Source organism: Sinocyclocheilus anshuiensis, unplaced genomic scaffold (genome assembly GCF_001515605.1).
Source record: "Sinocyclocheilus anshuiensis isolate Anshui unplaced genomic scaffold, SAMN03320099.WGS_v1.1 scaffold1024, whole genome shotgun sequence".
In the NCBI taxonomy this organism is placed as follows: Eukaryota; Metazoa; Chordata; class Actinopteri; order Cypriniformes; family Cyprinidae; genus Sinocyclocheilus; species Sinocyclocheilus anshuiensis.
In genome coordinates, this window is record NW_015552843.1 from 1,612,782 (window position 1) to 1,626,644 (window position 13,863).

General features: G+C 37.0%; 1 protein-coding gene across 1 annotated transcript in view; it reads left to right on the plus strand.

Moving 5' to 3' along the window:
* Positions 1-430: 430 nt before the first annotated feature.
* LOC107668043 (5'-nucleotidase domain-containing protein 2-like) overlaps positions 431-13,863 on the plus strand; it is a 16,627-nt gene continuing 3,194 nt past the window's right edge. Inside the window, exons 1-12 of the mRNA XM_016459788.1 lie at positions 431-911; positions 1,213-1,397; positions 2,688-2,762; positions 2,868-2,923; positions 3,018-3,111; positions 4,208-4,336; positions 8,896-8,956; positions 9,504-9,606; positions 9,878-9,979; positions 11,282-11,363; positions 12,122-12,208; positions 12,429-12,569. Coding sequence (XP_016315274.1) covers positions 542-911; positions 1,213-1,397; positions 2,688-2,762; positions 2,868-2,923; positions 3,018-3,111; positions 4,208-4,336; positions 8,896-8,956; positions 9,504-9,606; positions 9,878-9,979; positions 11,282-11,363; positions 12,122-12,208; positions 12,429-12,569 — 1,485 coding nt within the window. The 5' untranslated portion in view covers positions 431-541. The remainder of the gene's footprint in view (positions 912-1,212; positions 1,398-2,687; positions 2,763-2,867; positions 2,924-3,017; positions 3,112-4,207; positions 4,337-8,895; positions 8,957-9,503; positions 9,607-9,877; positions 9,980-11,281; positions 11,364-12,121; positions 12,209-12,428; positions 12,570-13,863) is intronic.

Below are 13,863 nucleotides of genomic sequence, written 5' to 3' on the forward strand. Positions count from 1 at the left end.
CTTTTGTTTTAGGCGACAGTGCATTTGGCTGTCAACACTCCTGTAGTCTGCAATGACACAACGCGTAGAACAACACCATATAAATACATTTTAAAAAAATCCTATGTTTGTGAAGTAGAACCAGTGGCTTCTATGGTCACATCTTGTACATACATGCCTATGTCTCCTGGAACAAAACGTATGCTAAGCATATTCAGTCACGTAGCACATGTAGGCAGTTGCCAGGTCGTCTGACCAATCATAAGGCATGAAATATTGCAAAATTTTCATCAGGGAAACGTATTGGTTGGACTGGCATGTAAACACGTTTTCCTCCTAAACCAAACCCCTAGATAAGCGACGCAGCAGAATACACCTCTTATTGGTTTAACGAACTGTCAATCATTATAAGTCTGGCATTTGATTGGTTAATAAGACAGCTTGCGCCCGACCAACGATGCCCTCAGCGAAGCTGTATCAGTTCCCACAGAAGCGATCTTACTTAACACGCTGGGCAAGTACGAATGAAAGAAGTAAACAACTTTGTTAGTATAGTTTAGACATGGCTTGCAAAAAATTAGGCAGTTTAAGTAACGCAATGTGGCAAAGAAGCACCACTTGCAGAGTTTCGCTGTGCGCAGGATTGAATATTCCTGCTTTTGATTGTGGAAGCTTCGCCTCGGCTGGTGCAACAATGAACGGACAGAACTGCTGCAAAGATGGACACAACTGTGGGCCGACGAGAAATTTAGCAACTAATCATAACCCTGTTGCAGCCGCAGTCACATCGCACAGACACCAGATCGTGGGCAAAAATAGAGGCGAAGAATTTCTTAACAAATCTGGCAGGGCTTTCTCATCCACGGCCCCACAGATCAACAATAAAACGTACTTGTGGGCGAGATACAATGAGATGAAACGGCTCGTGCACGGTATGTTGATTTAATTTGCGTTTTCATATGTGATTTTCTGTAATCTCTTCACTCATGGCAAAACATGTTTGTTTTCCTCCGTTCCAAAGAGGCGCTGGCCTCTGGACATTTTGTAAACAACTGCCACCTGCCATTCACATGTCCGGTGCTTGATCGACATTTTGTTCACAACTATTTCAGGTGTTAGAGACATGGTTTTTCATTATTGCCTTGTTTATGCACAGAAGAAAGAGTATTTAAAACATATCATGCTTTTAAATGTGTAATAATAAACCTCAAATCTCCCTTTGCCGCCCCACAGATTTGATTCCTCCTGGGGTGTGCAATCTTTTGAACCCTTCCACCATCTATGCAAACAATGAGGTGAATCTGGAAGAGGTGGACATCTACGGCTTTGACTATGATTACACGCTCGCGCTCTATTCCAGCGCGCTGGACGAGATGATATACAACAAGGCGCGAGAGTTTCTCGTCCAGCACTACAAGGTCCGAGAAAGGCATCCAACTTAATGCCATATAAACCTGTTGATTTGCATATTTCATTGTTTTTAAACCAAATAATTGTAATTACCAAGCTTTATTATTTAGTAAAACACATAACCAGTACATAAACACTTATGGTCTGTTCACACGGAACGCGTTTTTGTGATTAAAAACGCGAGAGGCGGGGCTGTGGAATGGGGTAAGTTAAAGAAAAAAACGTTTGGACACGTTTAAAGTCTGCATGAAATAAAAATTGACTTTATTAGCGCGCATTGCAAGTCTTGATGTGAACAATTAATCCTTGCAAGTTAATCCGCTGAAAAAAAATATTTGTCTTGGTAATCTTTAATCAAAATCTGAACATTTGCTTCAGCTCTGGAATGGCATTTCTTCTCTGATGACATTGGGCAGAATATCATTAAAAACACCCCTCCAACCATTAGGTTGCTATGAGTGAGAGACCGAGGAGGAGCGCAAAAATAAAAGCACGCCCTCTATTCAGTATTCCATTTCAGTAGGAAATATGTCACCACTGAAATAAAGTCGGCAGCAACTTCCGGTTCACGCGGACTTTAAAGTTGAACTTTTAACAATAGCACGACGATTTTAGAATGCTGCAAAAGCAAATGCAACAACAGACAACGTTTTTGTTTAAGAAATGCAAGAAAAAAAAAACAAAGTTTAATTTTAAGTCAACTTCTTTTAATTTTAGCGTCACGTTTTTAGAACACTGTGAAAGACCCGAACGCAACGGTCAAACGGGTCTGTATAGCCAGCGTATGTTTACATAGAAAAATAATGGAAAGCAGTGCAGTGGAATGCAAAACGCATTCTGTGTGAACGGCCCCTTAGAAAGTCTAAGAGGACATATAGCGAATGCATTTTTGCTTTTAAAAATGCGAGATGCAAAGCACTAGAATAGGAGAAAACACAAACGCAAAAACACTTTTTCATTTTCTCTTTTTAAACGTGTTTTTTTTTTTTTTTTACTTTAAGTGCCACATTTTTAGAGGGCTGTTATGCTCGAGGCGCTGTAAAAGACGCGAGCGCAACAGTCAAAACATGTCCATCTAGCTCATATTAGTGTAGAAAAACAATGGAAAAGCAGTGAGTGCAGTGGAACACAAAAACGTGTTTTGTGTGAACGGCCCCTAATGCATCAAATGTATCCTGGGCTTTTGGCTCAGGTCTTCAGATTATGTGTAGTTCTGTTTTGTTTAATTGTTCTAATGATGGTGACCTGCCTGAGGGGTCATGTTTGAGATAACTCTTAACTTTTGTTTTTTTCACTAGTATCCTGAGGGAATCAGTAAGTACGACTATATTCCCAACTTTGCAACTCGGGGACTTCACTACGACATCCAAAAGGTGCATTTAACCTTCTTTGTTTGAGTTTTTGCAGCGTTGTTTAATTGTAGCTGTGCAATAAAATTAATATAACAATTTTTTATTATTATTATTGTAATGCCACAGGGACTACTGATGAAAATTGACGCCTTCCATTATATCCAGTTGGGCACTGTTTATAGGTAAATTGACCCTCATTTGATCAATTTAATCAGTGAGTTTGTGTGGAGAATTGTGTGTTATGTAATTCTCAGGCTTTGTTTCTTGTATTTGTAGGGGTCTGAAGCCTGTCCCTGATGATGAGGTCATGAAACTTTATGGAGGTTCAAATCATGTTCCCCTCAACCAAGTCAGTGGATTTTACGGCAAGGTGATTGTTCCACATTGCATTTTCATTTCATCAAATTTCATTTCAATTTACAAGAGAGCCGATGTTTACATGGTGTTATTGGCATGATTACATTTTTGTGCCTCATTACTAAGAGGTCAGTGAGGTTAAAGTGGTGCCACCCTATCAGGAGCTCAGATCTGATTTAGTGTGTCCAGTCACCATGAGTAAGTGGCTGTGTGCTATATATCTACAACAAAAACATTACAGTCCTTTTCTTTATCAGATGGCTATCAGGCACGTTCTTCTCTGTAGGATTTCAACGGTCATGGGAAACACAAATGTATCAGGGATTTATAAAATGGTGTTTTGCATACTAGAAAAAGTCAGATATTTAATGAGGATTTTTCTGGTTATGCTCTGTTTCTAAATGTTTCATTAGCTAAATATTGCTTTTGGATGCAATATAACTTGCTTGCCTAGTATTGTCTGACTTGTGAACAACGTTATTTTTTTTTTTTTCAAATGTTTGAAGTGGTTTACAAATCTGTATGAATGATTCATAAGAGCAGTGGTTCTGATGAGGTTACAGAAAGTAGTGAAAACATAAATAATAAAATTCAAACTTTGTTGGGAAAAAAGGTACATCCACAACTGTCCTGTTAAATTGTACAGGCTATGATTTTTATGTCAAAGCCATGCAGTTTATGGTAGTAAAAAAGATTAACATTTTTGTAATTATTATTATTATTTTTTTTATAATGTTTGATTTTATGGACACATACGGTTACTTTTTTGACAATACATTTTTATCAGTCTGTTAGATTGCCATTTAAAATCAGTTGAGAACCACTGCATTGAAGATTCGTTCAGAATTTATTTAATGACTGATACGGTCATGCACATTCATGGCTCTGGAAATGTTTTTGTTAAATACTGGTTAACGTTTTTTTTGTTTGTGTGAGGTTTTGCACTAAAATGGTAATTAAAATATATGACCTGCAATTTCCTCGCAATAGACCAACAGTCTTTCAACTTCTCTTAGAGAAGGCATGTAATTTTCATATAAAGAAGCTTTACTTATTCATTACTGTTGTAAATACATATGACTCATGCATTTTATTATCATTTGTTCCAGGGTCCCAAAATGAAGCAGTTTATGGATGTGTTCTCCATCCCTGAGATGACTCTCTTGGCAGCTGCGAACGATTACTTCATCTCAAATGACATAGAGTATGACCCAGTGCATCTCTACAAAGATGTCTCGGTACGTATGAAGTCAATATGCCCTTCATGAATCCTGATCAAATCACTTGTCTTCCTGGCGATTAAGAGCATTTGCACAATAAAGCCAGGCTGTTTTTACAGACTGTGGGAATAGTTTACAAACTGCTTTTGTAATTTAAAACCGTGAGAGCTGTTTCTCGACTGTCGTTTTGTAAACTCTGTAGTCAAGCTGAGCGGATTCTTTCTTCTGCCTTCTGGTTAAGTGCAGCTGACTGATTTGTTTTCATTCAGCCCAGATCACGGTGGTCTTGAATTGGGTTACAGAGAGCGACTTTGTTTTTTCATGCTGTTTTGGGTCAATTTACTTGCAGAATGTAGTCTTGTCTTTCACTTCTGCTTTTCAGCCCCACTCTAAACTCCTCCTTACCCGAGCTTTGGCTAACTAGTAGAAAATAAAAATCGTAACTGAGCAACAAATGGCTAAAATCCAAAATTTGTCCGAGCGCCAAAGTGCGTCAACAAGAATCAAATGAATTGTTTTGCAGTATGTGGGTTTGCCTCATTAACACTTTCACTAGAGTGCTTGTCAGGAAGTAGAACGTCAGCTGCACTTGTTTATCTTTCAAGCGCAGCTTTTCAAACTGACTTCTGTCCACGCTGGTAGAACAGATTGTACTGTACTCGCAGTGTGACGTGTGGGTACGTAAGCTGTCATAGGGAACAGGAAACCTGGCAGCAGATCAAAGTAAAGTTTGTGATAGATCTGTTTTAAAATCATTTTTGCAAACAAATAGGGAAAGAGGAAATAATAAAATAAGAGAATAGAAATTGTTTGCCTTAAATGTGCAATAGGTGATTGTCTTCAGAAACATTTTTTGTTATGCTGGTTGAAAGTCTGTTCACATCCCGATAGCAATCATTAAGTTAAGTGGTCTAAATTAATTTATCTGTATTTATATATTCTGTGGAAGGCGTAGGACCAAGAAATGTTTGTCCGATCAAAATGCTAGTTCCGAGCATTTTGATTGACTTTCCTACTTGCCTGTCAACATATGTATTTGCATACCTCTGCGCACCCTGTTCGCACAGACAGGATTACATCATCAGCGCATTCACGTACGCTGTGCAGACAGAGTGAGAATAGCAGGCAAGCACATAGGCGGAGGGTGAACCCACACCAGGGTTAGGCTAAAATTTTCCTAATGTTAGTGTAATCCTATTAATATGCACATCATAACCCCGTCTTTTAGGCAAGCACATATGGTACCCACTGAATAAAAATAAAACAAGGTAATTGCGACTTTATCTCACAATTTGTACTCTCTCTGAAATTGTAAGTTTATATCTCGTAGCTAATTCTGAATAATTCTGTACAATTAACCTTTTTTTTTTATATATATAATTCAAATGAGGAAAAAGGCTTCCATATACCAGATAGGCCTATGGGTGTCAAATATAATAATTTAATAAAAACATTGTAAGTTACTAATTATAACGCTTTCATTTCCACGGTTATTCAAACAGCACAAAATTTATATACAAAAAGCAAGCAAAGAACAAGAACATTACATTATCAAAGAACATGATGACTGACTTCAGTCTAGCGTGAGTTTAAGCACGCTCAAAAACTCCCCCGTTATAATCAATAAAGCTGCCTACAATGTCAAAAGAATCTCTTACATCGTACGTACATTTCCACTGTTGTTTATGATGAGAGAATTCGCGAGAGTTTAGAATTCAGTCAGCGTGCGTGCGCTCAACACAACTCTGAGTTTCAGCTATGACTCATCTGAACGCCTCTGATTGGCCATTGCATTCATAAGCTCAACAGAATCGTGTGTGATTGGATGTAATGCGGAATGCTGTAAAAACACATAATTTGATGCATCATTAGCAGATCTATTGCCGATCTATGCCGCAATTGACATTTTTCATTTCATTTTCACTTTATTCATGACATCCTTAATAGATTTAGTTTAATTGTACAGGGGCATATTTGTCCAATTTGGTGCCATTTTTTTCCCCAAGCCCGCATTAATTCCAGACCTGTGGCCAGGGGAAGGCTAAGCCTTGCCCAGCCTTACACACGCTCCGCCTATGGGCAAGCATCAACAACCTGACCTTCCTTCCTGGTATTGTAGTACTTTTAACTGTACTATGAATTTTTCTCACTGGTGAATAACACATGATTTATTGTTGTAATGTTGTCTCTGGTCATCTGGCCTTTAGTGGGCGTGGCTTTGGACAGCAATTTGCAGGGAGGGTGGGACGTTCGCCCTTTAGTGATATTAGGCTAAAGTTAGCATTTTCCATTCACGAAGAGAGTTTGTTAAACTCTTATAGTTTGAGAAATATGAGCACTGAATTAATGGATAAATTCTGTAAATTCTGTATGCAATTGGAATGGTGCACATCAAGGGTTACATGTACAAATGGATCATGCAAGATCTTGGTGAGTATGAACAAATATTACTATGTGCATTACCCAAACATGTGGCACAAAAATGGTTTAAAATCTTAGATAAAGTAAGATTTGCAAAGTAAAGATCATGTTATTGAAACCTGAAGCTAATGACAACCAGACTTGAAGTTGACTCTCCCGACCCAGTCTGTGCAGTGTGTGTATGTGGTGTGTATATGTGTGGAAAGCAGTCTTTTGTTTTCAGAGCAGACTGTTACATAATCAGACCTCTCTGGAGAATGAGATTTGAAGCGAGCAGTTCTGTTGGGCTAGCACAGTCTAATCTTTGGTTTTAATGTTTGTTGTATCCCTGCGGACAAGCAGGCAACCTGCAAATCCTTATCACAGATTTTCCATTGCAGTATAAACACTTTGTAGGCAAACAGGAAAATAGATTTGATCAGATTCTGTATTACATTCATCATAGTCTGCAAAAATGACTGATTTGATTTTAGTCAGAATAGAATAGGCTTGGTTTTAAAAGGCCCTCATTTTTCTTCCTTTTGTGGCCCCTTTTCCTTCCTTATTCGGTCCCCAGAGAAATACATTCTCAGAGGAGACGAAACATACGCTGTGTTGCACCGGCTGGCCAGTCATGGGAAGAAGCTTTTCCTTATTACCAACAGCCCCTTCAGCTTTGTGTGAGTTTCTTTTCTGTTTTATTATATTCAGCAGATTTATTCATAAAGGATCTCAAAGTACAACTCAGAACTTTTTTTGCCTTTGAACAATTTGGAAAAAAGTACATATATTTAAAACGATGATCATTTATTTTGAACCTCTAATTATTTTTTGTCCCAGATCATTTTCTCACATAGTCATAAGTTTAAACATTAGCTTATATATTTTTATTTATTATTTTTGCACTGTTATTGTTATGTAATTATGCTTTTTTCCCCTGTATTTTTTCAGTGATAAAGGCATGAAGTACATGGTTGGAAAGGAGTGGAGGGACTTCTTTGACGTTGTCATTGTTCAAGCTGACAAACCTCATTTTTTTAATGACTGCTTAAAGTAAGTCTGCTTTATTGTTAATGGAAAATATATAATTTACAGTCATTTGAGATTTCTGCTTTAAAATGTTTCATTGTGCACTTTAAAAGAGGTGATTCATAATATATAATATTATTTAAGGCTGCATTTTAGGGGTGACCCCGAATAGTCGAAGATTCGATGCTTCGATAGGAGGAGCCTGATTGAACTACCAATCCTACAGTCTAATATTCGCGGGGTGTTATGATCATGCCATTTTGGCTATATGGGGGTGCTCAAATGTCTGATTTCACATAGAACTACTGGTTTTCTCCCAATAAGTTAATATACAGCCTATTAAAATAATGCTGTAAATAAGAATCTGAAAAGAAAGAAGCTTCAAATAAATATTTTAACGTGAATACGTGAATAAATCCAACCACCCCTATAGATTTAAGTTTCACTTTCCATAATCTGTGACCGACAGAGGAGCATCATCGCGGAAGGGATTTAAATCTTTAACAAGACTCAAATTGACACTTGGCCATTGCAGTCATAAGCTCAACAGAATCGTGTGTGATTGGATGTAATGCGGAATGCTGTAAAAACACATAATTTGATGCATCATTAGCAGATCTATTGCCGATCTATGCCGCAATTGACATTTTTCATTTCATTTTCACTTTATTCATGACATCCTTAATAGATTTAGTTTAATTGTACAGGGGCATATTTGTCCAATTTGGTGCCATTTTTTTCCCCAAGCCCGCATTAATTCCAGACCTGTGGCCAGGGGAAGGCTAAGCCTTGCCCAGCCTTACACACGCTCCGCCTATGGGCAAGCATCAACAACCTGACCTTCCTTCCTGGTATTGTAGTACTTTTAACTGTACTATGAATTTTTCTCACTGGTGAATAACACATGATTTATTGTTGTAATGTTGTCTCTGGTCATCTGGCCTTTAGTGGGCGTGGCTTTGGACAGCAATTTGCAGGGAGGGTGGGACGTTCGCCCTTTAGTGATATTAGGCTAAAGTTAGCATTTTCCAAGATCTCCTACTGCACCTTTAAGCACTGGTTCACGAAGATTCCTGTTAGAGTTTGTTAAACTCTTATAGTTTGAGAAATATGAGCACTGAATTAATGGATAAATTCTGTCTTTTCAGGATGCAATTGGAATGGTGCATATCAAGGGTTACATGTACAAATGGATCATGCAAGATCTTGGTGAGTATGAACAAATATTACTATGTGCATTACCCAAACATGTGGCACAAAAATGGTTTAAAATCTTAGATAAAGTAAGATTTGCAAAGTAAAGATCATGTTATTGAAACCTGAAGCTAATGACAACCAGACTTGAAGTTGACTCTCCCGACCCAGTCTGTGCAGTGTGTGTATGTGGTGTGTATATGTGTGGAAAGCAGTCTTTTGTTTTCAGAGCAGACTGTTACATAATCAGACCTCTCTGGAGAATGAGATTTGAAGCGAGCAGTTCTGTTGGGCTAGCACAGTCTAATCTTTGGTTTTAATGTTTGTTGTATCCCTGCGGACAAGCAGGCAACCTGCAAATCCTTATCACAGATTTTCCATTGCAGTATAAACACTTTGTAGGCAAACAGGAAAATAGATTTGATCAGATTCTGTATTACATTCATCATAGTCTGCAAAAATGACTGATTTGATTTTAGTCAGAATAGAATAGGCTTGGTTTTAAAAGGCCCTCATTTTTCTTCCTTTTGTGGCCCCTTTTCCTTCCTTATTCGGTCCCCAGAGAAATACATTCTCAGAGGAGACGAAACATACGCTGTGTTGCACCGGCTGGCCAGTCATGGGAAGAAGCTTTTCCTTATTACCAACAGCCCCTTCAGCTTTGTGTGAGTTTCTTTTCTGTTTTATTATATTCAGCAGATTTATTCATAAAGGATCTCAAAGTACAACTCAGAACTTTTTTTGCCTTTGAACAATTTGGAAAAAAGTACATATATTTAAAACGATGATCATTTATTTTGAACCTCTAATTATTTTTTGTCCCAGATCATTTTCTCACATAGTCATAAGTTTAAACATTAGCTTATATATTTTTATTTATTATTTTTGCACTGTTATTGTTATGTAATTATGCTTTTTTCCCCTGTATTTTTTCAGTGATAAAGGCATGAAGTACATGGTTGGAAAGGAGTGGAGGGACTTCTTTGACGTTGTCATTGTTCAAGCTGACAAACCTCATTTTTTTAATGACTGCTTAAAGTAAGTCTGCTTTATTGTTAATGGAAAATATATAATTTACAGTCATTTGAGATTTCTGCTTTAAAATGTTTCATTGTGCACTTTAAAAGAGGTGATTCATAATATATAATATTATTTAAGGCTGCATTTTAGGGGTGACCCCGAATAGTCGAAGATTCGATGCTTCGATAGGAGGAGCCTGATTGAACTACCAATCCTACAGTCTAATATTCGCGGGGTGTTATGATCATGCCATTTTGGCTATATGGGGGTGCTCAAATGTCTGATTTCACATAGAACTACTGGTTTTCTCCCAATAAGTTAATATACAGCCTATTAAAATAATGCTGTAAATAAGAATCTGAAAAGAAAGAAGCTTCAAATAAATATTTTAACGTGAATACGTGAATAAATCCAACCACCCCTATAGATTTAAGTTTCACTTTCCATAATCTGTGACCGACAGAGGAGCATCATCGCGGAAGGGATTTAAATCTTTAACAAGACTCAAATTGACACAGGCATAGTGAAAGACTGGATTTTTTCGATCAGGTATAGGGTACAAGTGATTTAAAAACATATCAGCCAGTTTATATATATGTGTATATATTATTTATCTCGTATAAGATGCATTTGGTTGATTTGCGCTGCAGATTATCTCTTCAGTGCGCAGCGTGAGCAGGACAAACAACAATGCAGAATATTAATAACTATGATCGAATATCGGCAAGATTCGAAAATTCCGATTCGACTATGAAAATCCTTAGTCGGGGACACCCCTACTGCATTTATTTGATAAAAAAAAAAACTACAACTGTAATATTGTAAAATCTTAAGTTTTGTTATAATACACTTTTAAATTACATTTATTTCTGTGATGCAAAGCTGAATTTCCAGCAGCCATTACTCTAGTCTTCAGTGTCACATGATCTTTCAGAAATCATTCTGATATGCTGATTTTGTACTCAAGAAGCATTTATTATTATTATTATTATCAATGTTGAAAACCGTAGTAGTGCTTAATATTGTTGTGGAATTGGTGATAAAGTTTCAGTATTCTTTGATTAATGGAAAGTTCAAAACAAAAGCATTTGTTTGAAAGAAGTCTTTTATGACATTATAAATATCTTTGTCACTTATGATCAATTTACCATCCTTGCCAAATAAAAGTATTCGTTTGTTTTTTAAAAAAAGACTGTCCCCAGACTTTAATGGATAATAAACAGTAATGTATTGGTTCCCAATAACGTTTTATTTTATTTTTAGTTTTATTACTTACCACTTTGCAGTGATTTAAAGCATCTCTATCTCTTAATTTTCCAGACCATTTAGACGTTTGGACAGCAATGGAGACTTACAGTGGGATAGAATCAAGAGTCTGGATAAGGGACAGATCTATAAACAGGTAACACAGATTTGTTTTGCCCTGCATCATGTCTGTTTATTCGGGTAAGATGACTATGAGCAATACAGGCAGATGAGAAGCTTTTAGTTGGTACATCATTTATGCTGACTCATCTCTGAGTCTGGATTAAGTCAGAGATTACAAATACATCTGGTGAAATTTATCAGAATTACTGGGACATTTATAAATTCTCAACGTGCAAAAACATGTTATTTTAAAGTTTACATGGTTAACATTTTCCTGTCCCTGTGAGAATAAACCCAAATCTTTCCAGCTCAGCACTGAGTGTCTGTTAATTGTAGAATGATTTATCCACTTACCGGTAATTTGGCTCTTTCATTTGGAAAAAGTAGAAAAGAAAGTGGCACGGTCAACTTCAAACTGAATGGAAAATCAATTGAACACAGTTTAGTGGTGTCAGGCATGTACAAACAGACTTGGCTGACCAGAACAGAGGCTAAGCCCGACTGCATTCCCACCCTCAGGCAAGATGAAGTTAAAGCAGCATATTGGGAATACCATCCTAAATTGGGAAAGACTTATGGGAAAGTTCCTTGGCAGGAAACTTAGAGCAAACTGTTCTTGCCATACAAAACAACCAATGGAAAGGTCTGTTGACTCGTTGCTTCCAGAAATCCTGGGTACTGGGGGGCGGAATGCAGCGTGTTGTAATTTCTAGTTCAAAACCTAGAAATTACAAATCAATCGCAATATTAGCAGCTGGCTAATAAAACTGCCATTGTTTTGCTTTGTTTCAGGGAAACCTTGTGGATTTTCTGAAGCTAACAGGATGGCGAGGATCCAAGGTTTTCTATTTTGGAGATCATCTCTACAGTGACTTGGCAGTGAGTCATCATCATGCTTCTGTTTTGTTCACATTTGTTGCGCATATGTCTCTTCCTTTTGTTTTTACTCTTTCAGCTCAGTGATTCCAACAACAGTGGAAGTAAATCTCAGCCTGTAGTTTTCATAATCACTGGTTTACAGAGTCAAACAGTAACAGTAAATGTTAAAAGGTTCTTGAAGTGGCTCATAGTCTAAAAACATCCTGTCCTGGCATTTTAGGACCTGATGCTGCGTCATGGGTGGAGGACGGGAGCGATCGTGCCTGAACTTGAGGTAGAGACGAAGGTGGTGAACACAGAGCAGTACGCTCAAAGTCTCACGTGGTTGCAGGCGCTCACCGGACTGCTGGAGCGCATGCAGGTACACTCTTCCTGTTTAGAATAGAAAAATATTTATCCTGATGAATGTCTACTTTTTAATTCAATTTCATGTTAAAGTAAAAAAATAAATAATTTTAATTATTCAAACTTTCTTCATTTTCTAAATGTTAAAAATATCTCAGTATATCTAAATATTACAGTATCTCTGTAAGTGAGTTTCTAGAGAACAAATGAGAGCAAAATAAACACATCTGCATTACATGTGCTTCTACAGTATATGGTTGCATAGGAATGACCTGATAGGTTTGGCAGCGGTCCATTCGCTTTACATTGATCTGAATTGATTGTTCCGAGTGTTCTTATCTAAAATTAGATCTCTATGTAAGAAAAGTTTGGTGTGATCGGTTTTTCTGTTTACGTAATCCAGAATGCATTCGACCCCATATTCTGTCAAGGTTTTGGGTGATAATTGTTTTAAATTGTGCTACACTAAAATTGAAGCCTCTCAAAATGCTATAGAATTTGGGTTTTGGATGAAAAGGAATAAAATGTCAAATTTAAACAGACATTGTTACTATAAAATCCATATCTGTATCACCTGAAGTGATCCGTTTTCATGCTCACCAAGGTTGTTTTTATTTGATTAAAAAAAAAATACAAATACTGGAAAATATGTGATATTGTGAAATATTACAATTTCAGACTGTTTTCTGTTTGAATATAATTTAGAATGTGATTTATTCCTGTGATTGTAAATATGAAATATTAATTCATTTTTATGCTTATCCTTTAACCCAGTGGTTCTCGCGGGCCGCAGCCCACCATGCTGAACACAATTTTAAAAAAAAAACTTTCAGTTTTACAATTCATTTTAGTTTTTACATTAATTTCAAAATGTACTAAATAAATATAAGCTATAGCCTAATGTTTTTATGTAAAATAATTTTGTTTTTCATATATTATTTTCAGACATGAGCAGTACTCACATAGCCTAAATAACGTTACGCATTTAAAGTAACGACCAAGCGGCCAGCGGCAGACAGTGAGCATATGTTTGATCAATTTAGCCTTCTCAAATAATCACAACTTGACTAAAATAAAATTTATAGATATAAAACAGTTCAAGCATATAACAATGTTTAAACGTTAAACCTAGATAAATGTGCGCTATATCCAATAGTTTGTGCGGAGAGTGGAAGCTGAAGCGCGCTTTGCAGGACATGGAGGCGCCAGCGCGATCACTTGTGTTTTTTTTTCCGTGGATGCACTGTCATTTTTGCTCATAAAGGTAAGAGTAATACATCATTCGTAACTGTAAAGGGTCTACTTTTATT